Consider the following 23,028-nt stretch of genomic DNA (forward strand, 5'->3'; position numbering starts at 1 on the left):
GAAGTTGCTCAGAAAAGTAGTACTCAACACTTTCGGCCTCACAGCAAGTTGTACACGCCCCCCTCCTTATCTAATCCATAACCACACTCACAGGCACGGTACATGGCTCTGACACATCAGAACATTATAATTATATCTGTAAGCGTAATAATAATTATAGCCACTTGATGCAAACACAGGGTATCCCGGGTTGTGGACGTTAACATCCGGGAAACGGCGCTCAGCTGGGTGGTCCAGCCAAGACCACGGACGTCGGGTTGCTTGATCAGGGCTCATCTCCTCTTCGGTGTTGTAGTCGGGGTCATGGTCGCTCCAAGTCACTTGATCTCCAGGATGACCGAAGTGTGCAGCATATCTCGGGCTGATCTGACAGTCAGGGTCACACTCATGGACGCCGGCTGCAGGGTCAGGCTCCTCTGTGGGAAGATGTATCTCTCTTTCTAAGTCATACAGTGAAGAACCCGGGGGCTCCGGTTCATCGGACGTGCAGGGCTCAGCAGCTGGGATGGGCCCGGCGGTGCTGAAGGGGGAGGCAGAGTAGTAGAAATCATAGGCTCCCTCTGCAGCAAGTTCCTGCTGGATGATCAGATCCGCCCGGGTCCTTACTCCCGGTGGCTCTGGGTAGAGATCCGGGTCCGTCCGGGTCCCTCCCACACAGGGACGACGCCGGAGCGGTGCCCGACTCTCGCAGCCCGGTGACCGCGCTCTTGAAATCAGACGATTGAGCAGCTGTCGGTAGTTCCTCCGGGGCATCACCTGTCTCTGGCTCGCACATCGTCGCGTTCTCTGTCTCTGATCCATGAACGCTTCGGTCTCGGCGGTTCTTTCTCTCAGCTGTTCGATCATCATCTCGTACTTTGATATCCTCCGGGCTCTACGCAAGGGAATCCCAAAGTAACGCCACTCGTCGTTGTTGGTTTGCCGCCTCATCTCGTCCATCAGTGTTTGATATCCACCCAAAGTTCAGCACAGGACAAAATGTTTCTCAACCGGCACTGTGTTCAGAGTGAGTTAGGACACCGGGTTGTTCTCTTTAAAGTGTCCGTTGTGACGCGATCAAACTGAAGTGACGCATGAATCTGAAGTGATGCCATCAAAGTTACCAAGGTGACGAAGCCACCATAGCAACGGCGTCACATTTTAATGAAAATAGCCCAGTACAATTTTTCTTTTTAGTTTTAGTTTTTAAGTTTAAACTCTAAACATTGAAACTGCTCATAATACTGAAACACAGACATATTGTTTGGAAAGGATTGGTATGCTTTTCATTTTGATTGATATCCTCCCCATGCCTGTGAATTCATTTAGTTGTATTCACTGTGTAGATTTAATTTAAAGTTGTTTTGTGATATTCCACAGTTTGTATTCAGAGCTGGGACGGACAGAGAGTGGATGCTTTCTAATGCATGAGACTTTTTTGCTGTAAGAATTACCATACTGGCCAATGTGACGACTTTCAAGTAGCAGTCTGCTAGATAGTGACACCTAGTGGCAGTATTTAGTTATAACAGTTTAAAATGTGACTTATATTCTAAACATGCAACCAATAGTGATGGGATCATTTGGTTTACTTTCTAGACTTTCTAATGTGGGGACATCATTGTAAAAGTATATTCTTGCTCTTTGGAGAAAGCTTTATAAATAAACAAAAGTGATGTCTACTGACAAAATGATGTCATCCAATAAACAAAAGTCACAACAGTGATGGCATCCCAACTATCAGATTCATGTAAATTAATTACATCATTAGTGATTGCAAGTTTGTAGGAGATCCACAGTAAGCAGCCACACGGTCTTGTGTCCATAGTGTTCCCTTTATGACTAAAGCCTGTGGTTTGTTTGGTATTCTTAAACTGAGGGTGGCACCTAGTGGATGTTAGACAGTATAACAAAGTCTGAGCAGTGTCTTTGGCTGGTTTCATACCTGGATTCTATACATTCTACATGTGTTTATGCTTGTTTTTGTCACTTCCTTTCATACGTAGGATGTGTGGAAAAAAATCCGTTTCGACAAACAGTAAGGAAATACTTATGTTTGTGGGAAAAAAACCCATTTGTTTGAGACTGCATATGAATCTGTAATATTTGATCCATTACCCATGTTGGATAGCAGTGTCACCTAGTGGCCACTTCGTGCTTTACATGTATTTTCTTGGATGAAATTCATTCAGGAAGGCTTGTACGTATTTTGTACGCACTTTATTTGGTCACATCCAGAAGACATTGACAAAAAACATGTTAAGCGCATGTTTTAACACTTTGAAGCAACGATTCATTTAATAATAATGACCTGCTACACTAAGTGTTGGCAGCAATTAAAGACAAAGCACCTTGTGCAACGAGATAATATGAATAACTATGAATAATACTTTTTTTTTTAATTCATACTATACATTGGCATTTTATACTGATTCCTATATATTGTTTAAAAATAATGAATTAAAAATAAGTACCTGAGAAGTATTATATTTCCCTGATACTATGTTACATAAAATTGATCAAACATTTCTGCAATCACATGTGTTTATATATTGCACTTACGGAAAATCAACTTCCATAATCACATCTGATAAATAGTTGACATACTAAGGCACCTTTGACAGTGTTAAGACATGTTTACAGTGTATATTTAGTGTGTCTTGCTTATCTTTGTTGCTGGATGAATATTTGTAATCATTTATCATTTTAGTTAAACAGGAGAAACTCGTCCAAGCTCTCTGAGTGTGCAGACGACATGTTGTGTCCCTGCAGGGCTTTGTGTTCTGTTATGTCTTGATGACTTTGGGTGCTGGAGGGCCTTGCTGACTGCTCGCTCTCTTGCGTACTACTTTCATGCGACATTGTTGTCCGTTTTCATCAGCAGGCAGCTTGAGACAAAACCATGAACAGATACAATGGAAACAGTGAGGTTGGAGGTATAGCGATGATCGGTTGTACATCTTGTATAGAGTTTTGTTCAATCTAGTTCCCTCTTGTTTTTGGGATATGACACAATTTACACAGGAGTCCACCTACCTTTCGTTTAGCAGCTACATTCTCTGCTTGCATGTCAGGCAAATGCAAGCCTAACGCCTTCTCCAGCTCTGAAAACACAGAGATAGACTTCAGTACTCATGTCATGCTCTTCAACACTGACCAAAGCAGAGAGAGGTCAGTTTGTTTCAGCACTGACCTGTGAGGATTTGGTCGATCTTCTCCACCACCATGTCAGCGTCCTCTGCACTGAAGCACAGCGGGGGCTTAAACTTGAGCACGTTACGGTGCGGCCCATCAGCACTCAGGAGGATGTGGTCCTCCTTTAACCTGAGGACACAATGATGGCATTTCCTGCTCATTTGCACATTTAAATGAGGAGGTGATGTGATGTTAGTTTACATTATGATGGGCTCCTCTACTCCTGTGCGTCTATCTACTCACTTATAGATGACTTCCTGTGCCTCTGCTGCAGCTGGAGTGAGCTTCACTCTGTCCTTCACAAGCTCCAGTCCAACAAACAGGCCACGCCCCCTATGGAACACCATGACCATTTCATTGAGTCGCGTATTTTCCCACAAAGAGCATCTGGCCACAAACTATGCGTCACTCACTAGTGACATCAGTTTGTGTGGCTGGAGTGAAAACAGGAACCGACCACTTAAGTAGCACCTCTGCTGATATAATGTGTAGTTATTCACTCATCATATTATAGGTTTGGGAATAGTTTACTACACATGCCTCAGCAACGGTCCTTCAATGATAACCTTGTGGATGTAATCTATAGGACATGGACAGAACTAAACACACAAAGAACATCTTGTTAAGTCAGTTTCCCTGTGTCGCATGTGTGTGTGTGACTGTTGACATGCCTGATATCGCCCACCAGTGGATGCTTCTCCTTCTGCTTCTCCAGCAGACGGGTCAGGTGGCCGCCCACACGCAGTGCGTTGCCCTGAAGGTCCTCTCTCTCAATCACATCCAGGACAGCCAGGCCGATGGCACAGGACACTGGGTTACCGCCAAACTGAGACACACACACACACACACACACACACACACAGATGAAAGATTAGTTTAGAGGTTAGGTTAATTGACACATGACTGTATTCCTCTCCTGATGCTCCTACTGTGTTGAAGTATTCCATTCCAGAGTTCATGAAAGCCTGGGCGACCTCCTTGGTGGTCACCACACATGACATGGGGTGGCCGTTTCCAATTGGCTTCCCCATGGTGACGATGTCGGGCACAAAGTCTTCTCCCTGAAGCTGGAAGGCCCAGAAGTGGGTGCCGACGCGGCCAAAGCCCACTTGGACCTCATCGGCGATGAACACGCCCCCTGCCTGACGGACGTGTCTGTAGAGGAATAGCAGAAGCCATGTTACCGTCTGCAGTTATGAAATCTTAACAGCAAATCTACATTGTGATATTTTGCACGCCTTGGCTGTGCGGTTCTGTCAGATCATTTTGCTCTAAATCTCTTTCTCAGCCTTGGCTGCGGTCTTTCAGATACCTACTCTGCCACTTTCTGGAAGTAGCCTGCAGGGGGAACGACTTGCCCCCCACAACTCTGCAATGACTCAGCAATAAATGCCGCAATCTGCACAAGAGAGGAACAAATCAGATGCAACACAAAGGTAGACCTCAGGGCCCGGTCGACTGGAGGAGGGAAGTCCTGGCATCTTTGACCTGCAGACCATTTCATGCCATCTGTTATTGTCAGTCTTTATTGTGTATTTGACTTGTTCATCTCTGCACATACCCTTCTGATATACCACTTTTGAACACTGACAACCCCCCTACACAAAATCTTGTGCTGTGTCGGTCTGCCTGGGATTCCAGCCTAAAATCACAAATCCTCGGCCTGACCTGGGAATTGAGAGAAATAATGAAAGAGGGGAAATCTAATGAGTAGTTGCAGGAGGGGAAAGGACCAGCGCACAGATTCTATGGATAGGCTTGATTGTATGTGTGTATGTGTGTGTATGTGGTGACGGTCTGACACTTGGAGAGTTTGGTGTAGACCGGTGTTTGTTCCCCCCAACGTTCATTGACAAACACAGCAGTTGCAGCCATACAAACATACCTTGCCTCCTTTCTGGTTGACCTTGTGTATTATATCTTTGACATCATCTGCATACGCTGTTGAAGGGTCCGGGTGGTCTGCTCTATATTTGCCTCTGTAAACATCTGGACTTGAAGCCTGTATAAGGGGAGAGGAAGGTTGAGGTGGTTAATAAAGTAGATCTACACCTCCTTCAGTGACGGAGCAGAGGCTTGGAGATCTTTGGCTTTATATTAACTTCATAGCATTGATTGGCTTCCTCGTTATTCTGCGTGATGTTTGTTCGGAGAATAACAGCATGCCCCTCTCTCTCTCAGTGATCTACAGTAGTTTGTACGTTAATGTTTAACCAAACACAGCTTTCTGCTCTACCATATGCCAAAACATTTGTCCCTGGCCATCACGTGTTCCTCTGAGGCAATGCACTCATGGCTCACAACTCACACTGTACACCTCAGCTGTTGCTCTCAATCACAGTGACAAATGTGTATTCTAATTAAAATTGGAAAGTCAACATCTGTCCTTTAAGATAGAGGGCAGTGTGGGATAGCCGGTTGTCTTTTTCAAACACAACTAAGCAGCGATCATGTCTTTACTTCTTTACAAACAAGACAAACAAGACGGACGAGTCTCCTTGGCCTGCGTGCGATGTTTGCCTTGAAATGTCTCTTAACTTGCGAGTTCGCTCCTAGTCGTCTTCGGATGATCTGTACTCTGTGTGAGCTCCAGAATGTTAGATATTTGAGAAGAAAAATGTGTGCGTGCAGGTTTGCCAGATCCAGAACACAAAGTGACGCGGAGACTTTGGTTGCATAATAGCCGGTGCAAACATCCTGGACTGTGCTGTAATGATCATTCTCAGGCCGCGGTCCTTTCTTCCTCGCACGGGCGGGTGTGACCACTCAGCAGCCGGTCTGTCACAGCAGGTTAAGTCATGGTGTTTTAATAGTGTGCAGGCAGAAAGAAAGCACTCACCACGTGAACAAATTGCTTGTGTTGGACGTTTGACAGCTGGTGGAACTTATAGGGACTGATGTCGATGAGTGATGAGACGTGTCCGTGGTATGCACTGAAAACAAGACAAGACAAGACAACACGGGGCCAGACGCTGTCACTAACCACACGTTTAGTTCTTTTATTCTGCTCGTTCGCCACCATCAGCGGTGTGTGTGTGTGAGGCAGCGGCAGCAGCAGGTGGGAGGCAGCGCTTACTTACTTTTCCAGCGTGATGATATCTTTGTGGCCTGTGTACTGCCATGCCAATCGAAGGGCCAGGTCATTGGCTTCAGAGCTGAGGTTCAAAGGGACAAGGGTTACTTTGAGTTACTAAGTCACCACAAAACACACACGTGAAGCCATGGAGACGCTTCAAAGTTTTCCTACCCTCACATGTGCTACCACCTAGTTACAATTTGCTAATTAAACAACATTTCAATGTTTAATTAATGGTGTCTTGCTCAAGGGAAATGGCACATTTATGACTATGGGGAAACCTAGTTCACACACTGACAGTCTTTGTTTATTCTTATGCAATCAAATATGAATACACCCATATGCATACAGACTGCTGTGGCTACTTCCAGGTTCCAAGTGTTTTTAAGGAGTGTGTAATAATGCTATCTGTTGCCTGTGGAGCTTGAAAATCCAGTACAACTAGAAGATATAAAGATTAGCACAATCTCCCTTTAAATGCAGGTTGTTGTTGTTGTTCTCTATTATTGTGACCTTAGCAGCCATAACGGTTTGACCAACATCTTTTATCTTAAATTTGGAGTGCAATGTCCTTTACAGCCATATCATACACAACTTTATCTCTCCATTTGTTGATTTACGACTGCAGGCTGCCATAAAGAGGACAGCACATGCACTTGCACCTGCAATTAACCTATTCAGTGATATAAAGTCAATTATAAAAACGGTTCCTGACTATTTAAATGAATTTAGAGTAACTATACTTCAAGTTGAAGCTTTGGAATCTGTCTTGCGTGTTGTGACAAAAGTATACAGTGTGAATAGATCAAATAAATACCCAGAGTTGACAAAATAGCAGACAGACAGCTTGTCTGGCAGCGTGGCCTGCAACCTCTGGGCGTAGAGCACAAGGTTGTCGTGCAAGAAACGGGAATTGGTGTTCAGGAGTTCCATCTGCCGAGCTCCGGCCTTGACCACCTCTGGGTGACAGTGGCCCACTGAGAAAGCAAGCAGAGTGTGTTGGACACAGGGTTAGAGTCGATCCACATGTGCTGGACACCAAGACACATTGGGCAAGGCGAGCGTGTGTGTGTGTGTGAATGCTGTGTGTTTACCGTGAGCCACATTGTTGATGCAGTCCAAGTATCTCTGCTCTTTCTCATCATACATGTACTGGCCTTTGGCTTGTACTATCTTGATGGGATCATGGCTGAAGAAAATCTTACAGGATGGCCTGTAGAAGAGCTTGTATTAATGCTAAGAAGTATAGAGTGTGCCTCTTGCTCTGTACCATCACTCTCAATGCAGTACACTATAAAGTATTGCATTATATCACGTGAACAGTTCACAGTTTGATATCATGAGCTGATTTGGACTCTCCTTACTTTTTCAAGTGTAGTTTTGTCTCCATTATGTCGCATTTTCTGACGTTTTAAGCTTTATCTGGTATATTTATCTACGTACTAAGGCTAAAAAAACATATTTCACTAAGTTTTTTTAATGTTAATTGGAAACTTGCGTAAATTTGCGTGGCTTATTCACAACGTTGCACCAGAGCCGAATTAGATAGTCAGACGTTAACGTTGAAAATAATGTTATTACGTTAAAGAATGTTGATATCTTACCCAATGTGCTTCTTCCTCAGGTCGATAGTTGTGTTTTTGTCCAATATTTCTGTCGCCATTGCGAGGTTTGTCCGCACTCTCTCCCGACGAGCACAAAAGAGTAACTACAGGAGATCGAGCGAGCACGCGCACACGAGTGAGCACGCGCAGCGGCAACTCAAAAGCGGGAGAGAGGGAGAGGTATGACGTCATACGCAAATGAGCGAGCTGTCATTCACTCAAAAGTACAAGTTTGTCAATATTGAGGTTCCCCTTTATATTTCTTTAAAACAAAGTAACAACGCATATTTACTGATGAAATACAATACAAGGTCAATTTCAACACAGGTTGTTAGAGTATATCAAGTCATGTTTGTGATGTATTTTGAAGCTCGAAAGTCTGAAGTAATGGCTAGAATATTCGGAGTCTTTGATGAAATAGTGGATTTAGATACAACTTAAAAGTCCAGATGTCAGCATGCTCCTTGTTCTGTTTTTTTTTAAGCAGGATATTTGCAAGTATATAATGAAAGACAACTCTAGAATGAAAGACTGTTTTTATTTGGCTCCAACAGTACAGTCATAAGAAACCTACTCTTGAAATATGTGTGATCATGAGGATCCTCAATTAATTGTCAATCACATGTGAAAAACAGGAGTACAAATGCAGAACAGAAAATACACATACCACAACCAAAGAAACATGGGATTAACAGTCAAATATAATTTAGTATCTGGTATGATAGCAAATTTGAATTAGGCTGTTTTTTTTCAGGGAATTTGGAAATATACTAATTTTTTTTAAAGGCTGAACTGTAATGAACTGTTTTCCAAAAAGGCATATGGAAAATCAGATGTTCTACACACTCGACATGTTCTTCTCACACTGTAAGGAAACATGACTCAGGATCATTCTGCAATAATGGCATCTCCCAACTGTGCAGACACTGAGTCATGTTGGAACCACAGGCTAATGCTGAAATGGAAAGAAATGTTTTGGCTTTTCTACTAATAGCAGACTAAACAAAATGTAAAACTTTAAGAAAACAACAACAATTACAAAAATCAATCAAAAATACTGTAGCTGCAAGTGCCAAAGATGGAGCACCTCATGGGAGCAAATTAATCCCAAAGTGCTGTCACAATGGCTGGAAAAATCAGAAAAATGTCAACAAAAACATTTCAAACACAGAGTAAATATTAAGTAATGGAAATGACATCATCAAACATGAGCAGAGGGACAATTTGAGGCAAAAATAAACCAAATGGAGTTTGAATGAAAGGTCCATATTTACATTAGTTTCTTTATCTTCTGGTAAATAAACATTTGTATTTATGAAGTGGTATATAAGGTACCATAACTGAACAAATGAAGCTATACGAGTCACAATTCTGTGACACTCAAGCTGCATTTGTTGCTGCACACATTAAACAAAGTATAAATTGCACTTTTTTTGTCAAATGAGCACACATTTCAACAGTACATTAATAATCCACTATACATATATCAAACTACATTCAATGCAAAGAGAGAGAAAAGGGAAAGCTGTGATATTTACCTTTGCACTGTTGCATTGTGGGGCCTAACAGCATTTAGGCCATTCAGTACTTTGTCATTGTTAGCTTTTTTGACACACAAAATTAAATTAAAGCAGATGAATTGCGTGGTAAGGCCAATAGCTGAAGTAAATGCAGCGTTGCAGGGTCCAAACCCTCCATTTCAAACAGATAAACAGTGGAAACTGACATGAAAAAGCAAAAACCGATGCTGTGAAAGGAATGCATGGTGAGAGCCAAAATGCCTTCGATTGAAAAAATTATGGAAAAATAAATAACGTGCCGAGAAAAATACTGAGGCAAATACACAAATATATGCACAGAAGTTACTTACATTAAAAAAAGCAATAAAGAAACCTGTTGTGTTGTTCTTGCCACTGCTACTAACTGATAGCACCATTAGAAGCATCCAATCTGCATTACGATGGACTGAACTGCAGTCAAACTAAAACAACAGACCAAACTTTTTCTTTGATTAAATCCTCCCGTGGCTGCTACAGCACAACAAATTGCATTTTGTCCACATTGTTCATGCATATTTCTAATGTGAAAGAAAAGGAGAAGCATGGATATCACCTTGCATAGCAGTCACATACACTATGTCTGCAATGTTAAACGGCCACTCCACCCATTAGACCATCAAATCCACTTTATTGCTGGGCACTAGTCAGCATTGAGACCACCGTCCATAGCAGGTGAAACGTCTGACCTCCATGACATCACAAGAGTGATCAAGACTACAAGTTTGAAGTTGGGTCTGTTGAATTCTCGAAAAAAGGTCTAGTATAGTAGATAAAACAGCCCTTGTGATGTAATAGAAGTTTGTTCGGTGTTTCACAAGCAGACTCGTGCTCTCCATGACCAACAAACTGAATTTGAAGTGTCGACTTGGCAGAGTCCCCCCCGTATCATGACATCAATAAAAGACGATGAAAAATAAACCCAAATCAAACTACTCTCCCTCCATCTGTCTAACATGGAATGTGACATAACTGGCCACCAATTAGATTGTTATACAAAATCAACCCAGACCAACAACTTCAACAAACATTTTTTATATGCCTGTGACAAATTCTGATCGTACTTTGCACTGTTACATGTTCTATTATGTTTAAGACCATAAACCTTCAGCATTCTCTGCCTCCAGCCGTCACAACTGAACGATTGGATGCGATTGTTGCTCGTTACATCTGAGCTGAACCAAGCCCAACCCTGCATTAGACACATTTGCATATCAATTCTTATTTTCAACATTAAACAATGCCGTAAGTAAATCCAATAAATTGTGTGCATGCAGTGAGTTGACAACACTGTACAATATAACATCCCATAAAACAGCTCCAGCATGGACAAGTAGCATATTCACTGCAACACTTCAGTAAGATCAGTGGCTGTACACTCATAAAGATGATGGATGTATTTCTCTGCTTCATACTGTATCGCCAAACATCTCAGGAAGCCACAATCCTACGTGCCATTTAAACGTCTTGTCAAACCAATGAAAACAGTGCGTTATGTGTGTCTTATCGATACCATCCAAACTTTTTTTCTCAATAAACAAAGGTTCCTTCCTGAAATCAAACACAATCTCAATAACTGAAAATACAATGAAAAGTACATTTGTGACATTTGTGATAAAGGAATGAATAAAAGCTTGAGGCACCAAAGGCTATTATACACCAAATACAAACAGTTTGTGAAGAATGAGGGTAAAAAAAACAACAAATCAAATAGCATAAAAATAAGGATACAAATGACCTCATTCTGTTAACGCTCTCAGTAGACCTTGAAGCGTTGCATGCTCCAGCCGATCTCCACACAGCGATCCATGAGACTTGTAGCCCCCCCGCCCCACCCATGCTCTGAAGAATCTCGAGTGGGGCCAGGCCCATCTCACATCCTCATCGGCCTAATTCCAATCAGTGCAGTGAGCCCTCCAAGTTCCCCCCCTCCCTCTCTCATCTGGCAACGTGTGACTGTCCCAGATCACGGCTGAGACGCCACGTTCCACGGTGGAAAACCTGCCGATGTCAACCTCAGGGCTGCGGGCCTCACCACAATAGAGCAACAATAATCAAGAGTCCGTCTTTACTCTTTTCAGGCTACCAGCCATGGCGTGACCCCCTTGGGAAGATGTAAAGGAAAGCAAAAAGGTACATAAATTACTAATTTGGAGGGTTTCTCTGGGTTTGTTTCGACTGCAAATGTTAGTGTTGATCTCTCGTTTTGCTTTTCTGCAGAAGCCACGGCGCAACCACAAAACAGTGACATGTATGTACAATACATATAAATATAATCCAGTACACTACTCATGCTTTTTGCAGGGTCAAGGGTGCAATGTTCTGTTTGGCACAGTTTTTTTCTACTCTCTTTTTTTTTAGTCTTTTTGGAAAATGCGAGACCAAACACAAAAACACCAAGCGTTCAGTGTTAGAGAGCCAGTCCAGATCCCTCTCCCACGCACACACACACACACATACACACAAACACACAAACAACAGAAACGTCTCCTCCTCGACTTGCTCATCCTCGTCTCCTTTCACCCCCCCATGAATCGGGGCAGGTTGCGATTCTCCCAAGTCTGCGTCATGCACAAACTAAGAGACGAGCTGGGCCGCCGGCCAAGGATCTGAACTCCACCGCGATGTGGAAGTAAGAGCACGGACACACACACACACGGGGGGTTTCCCATGGCGATGGCGATGTGAGTAGAAGCAGCTTAGGGCGTGAAACTCTTTGTATCATTGAACACATAGACTTCTTTTGTTTTAGTTATTTTTTTTCCATTAAAAAACTATAAATACCATAAAAGAAGCATTATTTACAAACTCCATGCGTTTCAGGTTAGAGCGATCACTGCAAAGGAAGAACAAACACAGAGGAGAGAATGACAAAGATGGAGGGGAGATGTTTTCATATGACATGACAGTTATACACACATGGTTTGACACACTGACAACACTCATTTCTTGTTATGATCTACTTGGCAGCAAACCATGCAAACCTAATGAAACCAACACAAGTCAAATAAAGTGGGTGCACAAATTATTAAGTTAATTTTTTTACGAATCACAGTATAAACATGCAATTCTTCACTGATTTCACCCACAAAATCCATTCCCATCCCCTATGAAATCCCCCATCCCTCTATAAGTATGTTACTGCTGCTTACCTTCTGCCAGCACCCAGGCATTGGTAATCCATCTGGGCCCTGTTGAAGGAGAAGCAGTGAGGAAGACAAAAACAATGAGAACTGAAGCAGGGAATGCAAAGTAGTAATGTTAACAACAACATGATAATGAACAGATAAAGTGTTGTTTAAGCGTCTGCACTCACACAAAATGCCAAATCAAAACTTCTAAGCAAGCAATAGAACCCTGCCACTCACAAATGCTACTTAGTCTGCTTACTTAAAAGAGAATGGCTACTATGATTTGCCATTTGTCTAAAATATTAAAATCCAACTGCAGTCCTCTAAAGCATTAATGTTTCTAATATAAATGTTAAATCAGTGGATCTTAAATTTTGACAATACAGACAAGACTTCAGTATCTTTACTGTGTGTGATATAATATTATACTCCAACTGTGTATTCTCACTCATGCAAGTAACACAAAGCAAAATGTATCTCATGCAAGACAGTTTATTCTTTACAGGCACACTCCCCGTTTTGTCATAGCACCAAGTACCAAACTCCAAATTTACTACAATCTGACCGTCTCAGTGTACTTGCTGCAAAACCCGAATTTTAGAGTTTGAGTTTTCAATTGTGTGCTACGACAAAACCAATAGATTGCATCGTGGAGTAAAGTGAATGCGGCTGATGCAATTAAACGAAAGAGGTAAACTGAATGAAGTGACGATGGCAATAATTATGATATATGAATGTTTTCCTCCACAGTATTCTGCGGCGCTGGAGCCTCGCACCTCTTTTGAAGCACACAGTGTATTTGCAGCACACGTTCCTATACATTGAAAACACTCCATCCACTGTCCAGAATGTAACATAAAACATCATAACAAAGCATAAAGTAATCGCATATTTTCTGAAATTGAACAGGTCTGGGGCTGCAACCAATTTGATCCTCCATTGTCTCACCTTGGTCACGGTCTGGCCCAATTGGTACAAATACAGTTGGGGATAAAGGAGTTAACAGAGTAAGGGGGAAAGGAGGGAGGGGGTGTGTGTGTCCATGCACCTGTAGCATGGGCAAGGAGTCAGTGTTAGCATCACGTTAAAGGTAACTGCTCCATTCAGGAATCAGCTGGGGGGTGACAGGATTTAAGCAGAATTTCTTTCAGAGGGATTCAGTTAGCGAAGGGATTGGTACTGGCTTAAATATAGATTTCATATTTGCGGAATGTTTGTGAGTTATTTATGTCAGCGAGTTAAGCAGGTTTTTGTCAGTGCATGTGGGAGAAAACAGGTTTTAAAAAAACAAGCTAGCGTGTGGCTATAACAAGTGTGTGCAGACTGCGTCATGCATGGCTGTGTGTCAGTAATGACTGAAGGGTGAGAGGCATGCATGGGTTAGAGGTTGAGGAAAAAGAGAAATACTGTACCAATTGGCACGGGGCATCCAGCCCGTCCAGACCTGGTTGCCCTGGTTCCCCCTTTTCACCCTTTAAGCCCCGGAAACCCTGTTTGCAAAGATGACCTAGGAGTGTTACTGAGAGAGAGGTGGACAACCCTCGACCCCGGTATCCGTTCGCTAAGGACACTAGAGGGAGCGAGGGAGGAGCCACCCTGTGATCTTGCCGATACCACAGTCCATTCCTGTTTACCGTTATGCACTTGTCCTGCATGTAACTTCCTGATTGTGACTTGTGGGATTCCAAGAAAGTGTTCAAATTTGGAATTTGGAAAGTTTAACACTCTGCAAGAGCAGGAGGCTGGATGTCAGTGTGGCCACAGGGTGCTCAGTCCACTGTTCTACACAGCCGGGAGGTGATTTCCAGCTCACAGATGGGACATACCAATGGGCAGGGTGCATCTAATCCAGGGGCACCCTGTTCTCCTTTCTCGCCCTTAGGCCCTTTTTTGCCCTTCTTTCCCTTCTCCCCCTGTGAATACAACGGTTTGGTCACGTTAAACATCATTTTTGAACATCAGGGACGACGTTACTATTAGGAAGGGGATTGATTAAAAGGGGAGGCTGAGGCCCACAAGGGAGAAGAGACGGTGTCAATGTTAGATAGGAGGAGATACCAGACAGGATCAGGTACTCAGGGACATTCTTCAGGATAGGAAGAGGACAAAGAAGGGGAACGGCAGGTAACTACAACAGAGCTGCTCAAAGGGATGTCAAGGGCAGGAAGGATGAGAGCAGGGAAAACACCTCCAGAAAGACAGAATTAATTGAATTCATTGAACACTCAGTATGTTTACATGCACTCTATGTACTGCAACAAGGCAAGAGTGCAGAGATAAATGCTCAGCGTAAGACACAACCGTACATGAACTCATTGCTTAATGTGGCCAATCCAGCAAATCAATGTACAATCGCATAATCTGTGTGTGTACAACAGAGTCAGTTTATGCTGATTTCAAACTGATAATAGTTTAGATGATTGAATATACTGTATGTACTTATTGTATACTTAATCAGATTAGAGTTAAAGTAATAGCGTGCATGTACATATACTGACTGAAAACATTTCAGCTGTATCCCTTCATAGTTAAATCAGGGGTTAGTCTGCCTAAACCATTCAGGCAATGCGAGGAAGGAAAATGCAAAGTCTATTTACAGCTAGGAAACACAATATAAGTGTTAGTGCTACAGAAATACATATTACACACTGAAAGGTCTAACATCTAACTGCTCTACGTACTGGGACAGGCTCAGGAAATGAAAGAAGCCGTGTTAGGTGTGTGTTCATGCATGGAAATGGCAGGAAACAAAGCAAATGTGAACTTTAAGAGCCTGCTGTCAATGGACTTGGTCTTCCACGCTCTCTGTGCTATGACTGATGTTGAAATCACTTTGGGATTCCTTGAAATGAGATTGGATTGAGAGATGAGATGGAAAAATCGTTCAATGGCAGCAAATAAAAGCTGGTCTGACACGACTGGAGGTGAACGTTGATGCAATGGCAGCTCTTCATTCTCTCTGTGAAGACGTTCTATTCAGGTACGATTCTGCTTGACGTATTAGTATTACCCAAATAAGGAACAGAATCCTAATTCAAGCTTGGTCACTGTATCTGTGGTCTGGACAAGGGATTCTTAAGGATGCAGAACAAACTGCCCCCTGCTCTCTCTTTCAGGTTTACTGTACAGCATGTGTAGAAGAGCTTCAGCATACAATTCTGCTCTAACTCCTATTAGTCATTGTCCATTGACACCAGTCCTCTATAATATTAATAGTTTAACAAGCAGTACAGCGTATCTAGCTCTACCTTTTCTCCTCTCTCCCCATCGTCGCCTTTCTCTCCCCTTAAGCCTGGCACCCCCTGTGAAGGTACAACTCTGCTTCATTACTCTGACAAATCAAGTTTTTCCTTCTCTTCTGACAGAGTCACAGTTTCAGAAAAGGAATAAATAAAGAAGCTGGAAGAGGCATGGTGAAAAGGAAAGCAAGAGGGAAATGACTGCTGAGCCCATATCTGGAGCCACGACACGTTTAAAGATACTTACATCCACACCTGGTGTTCCAGCAGCTCCCTGGAAACAAAGAGATTTGTTGAGTGCATCAGCAGATACCTCGGATTTACAGAAATGCTGATTTTCATTTTCATCTGACTCGTCATAAGGGATGTAAAGGCAAACTCACAGGTAGTCCATAAGGTCCCCTTGGTCCTGGCTCCCCTGGTACACCCCTCTCACCCTAATACAAATGAATCAGGGTTGCAATCAGGTGAGCTGCATTGTGTCAAAGCGTCAGAGTATTTCATGGATTCTTTTGCCGGATGAGGCAGGCAGATGTCAAAGCTACAAAGAAATGAAAAACTTCTCTTACTCCGTCGCCCTTTGGCCCAGCTGGCCCAGCTGGACCCGCAGGCCCGTCCATGCCCTGCAAAGAATAGCAGTGTCATGGTGAGTTTCAAACCAGCGAATAAGACAGAAAGGACTGACAGGACTAAAGCAGCTCTTTCAGAATCGTGTTGAGCTTTCGGAAAAAGAAAAAAAAAGCAGCAAACTTTATGTTAAGCATCCACGTGTGTACACCATTTTATGAATTACTGCCAAAGTCTCATTAAGATTACAACCAGCACACAGAACTGCTGCACGTGCATTGGCCACATTAGACATGTATAATGCCGACACAGTTAATGTATGAGTGTGTGTTAATGCTGAGTTAATGGCACACGGGACAAACAAGGGCCTTGACATGTCTGCTGCCACAGCTTCACGTATGCTCTCTACCCAATGCACTGAACTCAGCGTGGTTCATTCCAACTCACAGTTCCTTCTTATGGCAATGAAAGTGTACAAACTAAACAATGTGGAGTGAAAATGCAACACAACAGGGATTGATTCAGAGAATAGGGAAGGTGTATGAAGAGTGAGAGGAACAAAAACAGATGTTGGGTCTGAAGTGAAGCCTCTTTGTCACATGACACTCACCCGATTTCCGGGCTTGCCGTCCAAGCCGGAGGCTCCCTGTGTTGTTATGGAGGTATGAGTGACATGAACAAGGCGGGATTAGTACAAGATGAATTCTGTTATTAGGACACGTTGATGGCAGGGTTTCAACAACTAAATTACACTGTGAGTTTGGCAAAGCCGTCAGCTCAGGCGGATGAAAACACGGACGGACACTGGAATCGGCAGTAAGACATATTCACACACACATACACATACTCACACAAGAATGTACACAAATCTACTCCACACATCAACAAGACCCAACAGGGATGAGGGAGACAGAGGGAGGTCTACAGGTGAGATTCTGGAATAAATGGTGGACACGTAATGACGTTCTCTGCGGTACTTACAGGGAGACCAAGAGGTCCACGGTCCCCTTTGTGACCTAGTTCCCCTCGAATACCTTTCACGCCATGCAATCCAGACTCCCCCTGGACGGCAACATGAGCAGAGACGGGTTCAAGAATAAACAAAGTAGGAAAACAAAATCGTCTGTTTTAGAAGGGACATGATTTCACTGAAATATCTGAGAATCTGCACGACGTAAATAAATCCTAAAAGATTGTTTTGTGATGATTGAATGTATGTTCAACTAAATGTGGCTTTATTATCATAAACAACCCAATTTACCTTTGGTCCAGGAAATCCATGAGGGCCCTGAAAAAATGAATAAATAGCGAAATATTAGATTGCAAAGGTGCCGGCTAAATCTTTATATTTGACTTAATGCACCTATACTTGCACCCTCAGAACCTTTCTACCATCAAAACAATCCATGTCAAGTGTGGGAGAATGTGTGTGCTGTTGTGTCACCCCTTCACGTTTTCATGACACAAGACATGACAGAAGACGATGTGACAAACAGGGCAAAACCAGTTATAACACCTATGTCTTACACAAGACTTTGTTTTGTGGTGTGGTGTTTCTCCAACATGCCTTTGTGTCTAGTCAAGTGTTTATATACAGGACCAGGCCACACACAGGCACACACCCTAATGAATGCATGTTGGTACATTGACCTCATTACAAAACTATTACTTATCAGGAGTGCAACATTTCCAAGTACTGTGCAAGCACGAGTAAGTGTGGAAGCCTTTAGTCCAGTCCATACATTAGTAAGTTATACTGTGTATTTGATTGGCATATAACGTATATGAAAACTATCCAATATGTAAACCAAAAAGAACAGCTACCTGTGAATTTAGTATGTTCACATGTTTAATATTTGCATTGGAATCAACATGCAATTATCCTGTATCGTTGCAGGGATGGCAAGTGAAAGCCAGTAAAAGTAGAATTGCTAAAATGACTTTAAACTCCTCAATTAATTTTTAAGATACATCTATATCATCTATAATAACATGAGTAAATGTCCTTTATTCTGAGAGCTGTTTTGAAGTCAACTCACCATGGGTCCTGGAGGTCCATGCGGCCCTGATGGCCCTGGAGTGCCGATGATCTGCAAACAGTAGAGACGTATCTGTGTTGTTACCAAACGAATCCAATTGTATTTTTCACATCAAAAGTCGATTTATTCCACATATTTAATGTGACTTACTGAGGGACCCTGAGGACCAGGTAGGCCAGAATCTCCCTTATCTCCTATTACCCCATTGACACCCTAAAGAAACAGAACCCAAGCTGTGTTAAGTATTCTGTCCAGTTAGATGTAGTTGTATCTTGACCACAGTTCCTTTGTGTAGCAATGTTAAAATCCCCATGAGTCATGAGTCTTACTGGTAGTCCGGGTAATCCAGTTCCTCCTTTCTCCCCTGAAGCTCCCGGCATTCCCATGTCTCCTTTGGAACCCTTGTAGCCCTGACAGAGGATGAGTGAGTGTGATTGAAGCACAAATCTCTCTTTCATAAGCCACTGCAAAAACGAATAAATCTATACACCAGATGAACTCACTCTTTCACCATCGAGTCCAGGCAGACCAGGCATGCCGCGATCCCCCTGACAACATCAAAATGACATGTCAACAACTTTGCAAAAAGAAACACCAAAAGCAGAAGGTTAAGCTCCGATAGCACAGTTCATATCATACATATAGTACATTAAATATTGTTTACCTTCATACCCTGTGGTCCCATTGGCCCGGCAGGCCCAGGGGGTCCCTGGAGAAACACAGAGAGAGGAATGATTACAATCATACGTGACACATGAAATGTCTCACATGGGGTTGATCGGTTTGTTATTGACTTATAAGATGACAATACAGCAGCAGACATACATTACAAAACAAAGTTATGGATTGCAATTCAACAATGGAGCTGTCACCACACAGAGATGATCTTGCAAACATCAAACATGTTAGCAGTCAGTTAACTGAACTCAAATACACATGCCAGAGTCAAAAACAGGTTAGCTGCAACATATGGATCAATACATGTGATCAAAGATGAGCAACTTTGATATGGATGAAAGGTTGTTTTGATCCAGCTCCACTCATTTCTGATATCAGTGTCATGTGATTTCTTGGTTATGGATTGTTTTTGCTTTTTGACATTTTAATCATAGGACTGATTTGATCTTTTCTTTAAGCAATGGTCCTGAAATGTTTTGACCGAGTGCCTCTGAGCGGGTCAGAACATATCAGTACCACCTCGCCAACAACAAACCATCAACTCAGAGAAATGATCCCAACACACTGATTGTCAGTGTGTTGACTCTACTCAAGCATCAGAACTGTCATCTCTGCATAACCCTGTGTGTTTAGGCAAAGATGTATTCTCCAAGAATGTTGTGTGGACATTCAGCGAGACAACCAGACAGCCTTCAGGGGCAGCTCACACAAAAGCAGCAGTTACTGTCTTGCACATGTTAAGTGAAAACGTTGTAGAACAGGGTTGTGCAAAATAAGTTCAGGTTTGGGGTTGGGCCCATGCGAGGACATGGAGATGTGGATATGACACAATGCACAGAATAGAGCTGAATTACCGTCACTGTAAGAGTGGTTATCTTCTGCAGTGGACCAAAGGAGTGGGAGGAAGAGGAAGTGAGACATAACATTGCAGAGGTTACACAGCAAAGAAACCTTTAGGCCAGCACAGATACATACTCAAAAGTCAGAATGAGTTGCTAATATGAGACTGAATAGTTCTTATTAGATGACTTTGCACTTTATTTCACATGCACGACACGTGAACGATAGATCGATTTGAGTCTATAGATCAGGCATGGCCAAACTACGGAATGTGGGCCAACTACAGCCCGCTGCACGTTTTTTAGCGGCTTGGTATGAATTTTAAAAATAGACTGGAATATGGCCTGTCATAGTCTACTTCGTCCTTCGGCTGCTCCCGTCAGGAGACGCCACAGTGAAACAGATTTTTCACAGAAGTCAATTGTGTCAATAATATCTAAGTAAGCCTATTCGATGTGCTAATGAGCCCATTTACTTTATTTAGATAGGCTACGTAACACTATTTATACCTGTAATACCATTTAATTACCCCTTTTTTTTGCCTCTTCAGGATTCTGAAAAGGCAAAAAATAACTAGAAGGACCGATCTGAATACTCGTAAGACAAGAAAGAAACGCTCAGGGCTGCTGGACTTTAGTGGAGGAATGTTGAGACTCAGACGGCCTTTTCCTTCTCTGGATATTTTCTCCTGTTCTTAGTTTGAACTGTTTTTTGAACGAGAGTTTGAAAGAATATCATTTTATTAAATCTAAGATACAGAGGTGTCTACTGTAATGTGTGAGCACATCAACAGAGTACTGTGATGCAAACAGCAACTGTTCTGTGATGTCATGTAGTACATTTTTGGTATTGTTTGGCCCATCAATCGTTATTGTTTTCCAAAAGTTTGCCCACCCCTGCTATAGATGAAGCGTTTTATTAGAATCCTATTTCATTTAATCCTGCTAAAGACTCCAGCAAAGTTAAGGAATAGTTATATATTTAGAGACTGAAACTCTCTTGCTTAAGGTAGATTATGGTTAATTACAAACATAATAAATTGTCATTCTGGAATGAGATCAGAGGAGAACTCAGGCACTGTAGTGTAAGAATGAGCTTCAATAAATAAAACAAGAAAAACCTTCTCCAGTTTCATAGTAGCACATTCACATATTGATGCTGATCTATTTTTCGTGTAAAAATGTGGAGAACAAGCTGAAATCCGTCTGACCTGCAAAGCCTCCTGAATGTTTCCGTTGTAGTCGATGATTTCTGTGGCTCCTTGGTCTCCTTTCTGCCCAGGGGGGCCCTGCACATGGGTGACATCAACAATCAATCATCATGGACACATTCCTAAATGATGATACTATGGCTAACTACCTGTAGAGGCGTGATTGCTGCCCCCTAGTGAAAGTATGTGTCATTGCAGCATTACCATTGATCCACAATAAGTCACCATGTGGCAACAGGATACACATTTGATTCCTTTAAATAGTTTTATCAGTGAATATATGTGGAAAAACATTTCAGTCAGTATGTGCAGAATTGATATTTGTCTCTGACGTCAATTCTTACCCTTGGGCCAACAAATCCCAGGTCTCCTTTGTCTCCAGTCTCTCCCTAACGCGAGAAGAGGTTAGTTCAGAGCTCAAACAAGTGACACTGCTATAACTACATTAGTATTTGTGCATCTTATAATGGTCCAAAATGTAAAGACGGTCCAACAAACGTCACCACACATCACCACATAATTTTGTTTCACACCAGCTTATGTAGCAGGAAATTAAACCTCCACCTTACCTTTGACCCTTTAAAGCCAGGAGAACCAGACTCTCCTTGGGAGCCCTGCGTGAGTAAGAACATATACAACATCTAAACAGGGTTTGAGCCAAACAGAGATGTGAAATTAGAAAACCTTCCTTCATGGCGTCCAATTTCTAAGGCGTCTTTCACAATGGAAATCTTATCAACGTCTCAATCTCTCTCTCCCCCTGGGTGAGCTTCACTAAACTAACCAGCTTTTAATATGCCAAAACTGCAGAGCAATGGAGAAAGTTTATTTGAATTCTGTCATCGATAATGGAGGGGTTACTCTACAGGGGTTTCCAGTCGGATATGAAGCAGCTCTCTGGGTCGTCGCAGTTTAGACTGGAGCTTAAGCAACCTGCCAGGTCAGTGCCAGACATAAACAATGGGGAACTCATTTTATATCTGGTTTACTTTACTTGGACTCGAGGGAACGTCTCTAACTTATTACTGGCTATGAAGGCAAAGCACAGTTGTATACATAAATGAATGCTTGATTAATGAAATGAACTCTTGTTGGAGAAAATCTTTATTCTCTTCCTGATTTATGACTTTGGGAAGTGTGTGCTTAAATGTTAAAGACTCTAGATGGCAGCATAAATCAATGAGCCAAATGGGGGAAAGGCAACACGCTATAACATTACGGCCTCCAATTCTCATTAAATCCTCGACATACATGTGCGCCCATGTGCATGTGTGGAGTTGAATTACTGACCTTTGGCCCGACGACTCCAATTTCACCTCGGTCGCCCTTCCCTGCTGGCCCATGGTCGCCTCTCTCTCCCTGGACAGATAACCAACACACAAACAAAAGGCCGTTTCTCAACATTCCTCTCTCTGCGGTTTCATTACGGGTCTCACTGTCAATAGAGAAGCTGCTGTCTGTGATTCATGATACACTTTCTGGACCCCAGCAGATAGCGGGCGCACTCTTCAATTCCCTTAATGTAATGCAGTATTGACATGACAGTGGGAGCTACAGCGTGGGCTCACCGCCCCTCTCCTGCTGATAAATCCGCAGGAGTTTGCTTACTCATGAGGATTTGAATGGTAAATTGGAGAGAGTTGTGCCGAGTCAGCACAATCCGGTCTGGCAGACAAGGTCAGATGTTGTTTTTATAATCAGACATTTATAACAAACATTCTAATTCTATTTTATGAATATGAAAGGAGAAGTGCAGGGTTGTGCTGTATTTCTCAAAGTGAAGTAACATTAGCCGGCCAGTGGAGGGGGATGTGGCATCATTCACTCACAGCTGTACTTGGTTTCTTCTTGCAGAGACTTTAAACCAACAGGTTTGGGGACTGTCTGTTTTTTCTTCTTTAAATAACTACTTAA

The 23,028-nt window shown here is 42.6% G+C and overlaps 2 protein-coding genes across 3 annotated transcripts in view; both read right to left on the reverse strand.

The window, feature by feature from the left end:
- Positions 1 to 2,184: 2,184 nt before the first annotated feature.
- The window catches only part of etnppl (ethanolamine-phosphate phospho-lyase), a 99,379-nt gene continuing 78,535 nt past the window's right edge, over positions 2,185 to 23,028 (reverse strand). Inside the window, exons 2-14 of one of the 2 annotated variants that reach the window (XM_076143803.1) lie at positions 7,855 to 7,932; positions 7,345 to 7,463; positions 7,068 to 7,227; positions 6,255 to 6,329; positions 6,014 to 6,107; positions 5,060 to 5,176; positions 4,491 to 4,573; positions 4,104 to 4,329; positions 3,846 to 4,000; positions 3,418 to 3,507; positions 3,173 to 3,303; positions 3,016 to 3,083; positions 2,185 to 2,867 (exon numbers count right to left, since the gene is read on the reverse strand). In XM_076143803.1, the coding sequence (XP_075999918.1) occupies positions 2,766 to 2,867; positions 3,016 to 3,083; positions 3,173 to 3,303; positions 3,418 to 3,507; positions 3,846 to 4,000; positions 4,104 to 4,329; positions 4,491 to 4,573; positions 5,060 to 5,176; positions 6,014 to 6,107; positions 6,255 to 6,329; positions 7,068 to 7,227; positions 7,345 to 7,463; positions 7,855 to 7,913 (1,479 nt within the window). In that variant the 5' untranslated portion in view covers positions 7,914 to 7,932 and the 3' untranslated portion in view covers positions 2,185 to 2,765. Of the gene's footprint in view, positions 2,868 to 3,015; positions 3,084 to 3,172; positions 3,304 to 3,417; positions 3,508 to 3,845; positions 4,001 to 4,103; positions 4,330 to 4,490; positions 4,574 to 5,059; positions 5,177 to 6,013; positions 6,108 to 6,254; positions 6,330 to 7,067; positions 7,228 to 7,344; positions 7,464 to 7,854; positions 7,946 to 23,028 lie in introns of those variants that run through there. The other variant, XM_076143804.1, reaches the window with a different exon arrangement.
- The window catches only part of col25a1 (collagen type XXV alpha 1 chain), a 121,778-nt gene continuing 107,126 nt past the window's right edge, over positions 8,377 to 23,028 (reverse strand). The window contains exons 20-39 of the mRNA XM_076143721.1: positions 22,405 to 22,473; positions 21,684 to 21,728; positions 21,459 to 21,503; positions 21,115 to 21,192; positions 19,919 to 19,942; positions 19,051 to 19,095; positions 18,890 to 18,934; positions 18,716 to 18,796; positions 18,537 to 18,599; positions 18,387 to 18,437; positions 17,609 to 17,635; positions 17,329 to 17,409; positions 16,958 to 16,993; positions 16,350 to 16,403; positions 16,164 to 16,217; positions 16,028 to 16,054; positions 15,790 to 15,843; positions 14,368 to 14,454; positions 12,563 to 12,601; positions 8,377 to 12,246 (exon numbers count right to left, since the gene is read on the reverse strand). Of these exons, the coding sequence (XP_075999836.1) occupies positions 12,244 to 12,246; positions 12,563 to 12,601; positions 14,368 to 14,454; positions 15,790 to 15,843; positions 16,028 to 16,054; positions 16,164 to 16,217; positions 16,350 to 16,403; positions 16,958 to 16,993; positions 17,329 to 17,409; positions 17,609 to 17,635; positions 18,387 to 18,437; positions 18,537 to 18,599; positions 18,716 to 18,796; positions 18,890 to 18,934; positions 19,051 to 19,095; positions 19,919 to 19,942; positions 21,115 to 21,192; positions 21,459 to 21,503; positions 21,684 to 21,728; positions 22,405 to 22,473 (1,008 nt within the window). The 3' untranslated portion in view covers positions 8,377 to 12,243. The remainder of the gene's footprint in view (positions 12,247 to 12,562; positions 12,602 to 14,367; positions 14,455 to 15,789; positions 15,844 to 16,027; positions 16,055 to 16,163; positions 16,218 to 16,349; positions 16,404 to 16,957; positions 16,994 to 17,328; positions 17,410 to 17,608; positions 17,636 to 18,386; positions 18,438 to 18,536; positions 18,600 to 18,715; positions 18,797 to 18,889; positions 18,935 to 19,050; positions 19,096 to 19,918; positions 19,943 to 21,114; positions 21,193 to 21,458; positions 21,504 to 21,683; positions 21,729 to 22,404; positions 22,474 to 23,028) is intronic.

The sequence above is a fragment of the Genypterus blacodes genome, unplaced genomic scaffold, assembly GCF_046128005.1.
Source record: "Genypterus blacodes isolate CSIRO-AG114 ecotype Tasmania unplaced genomic scaffold, CSIRO-AGI_Gbla_v1 ptg000027l_1, whole genome shotgun sequence".
Taxonomy (NCBI): Eukaryota; Metazoa; Chordata; class Actinopteri; order Ophidiiformes; family Ophidiidae; genus Genypterus; species Genypterus blacodes.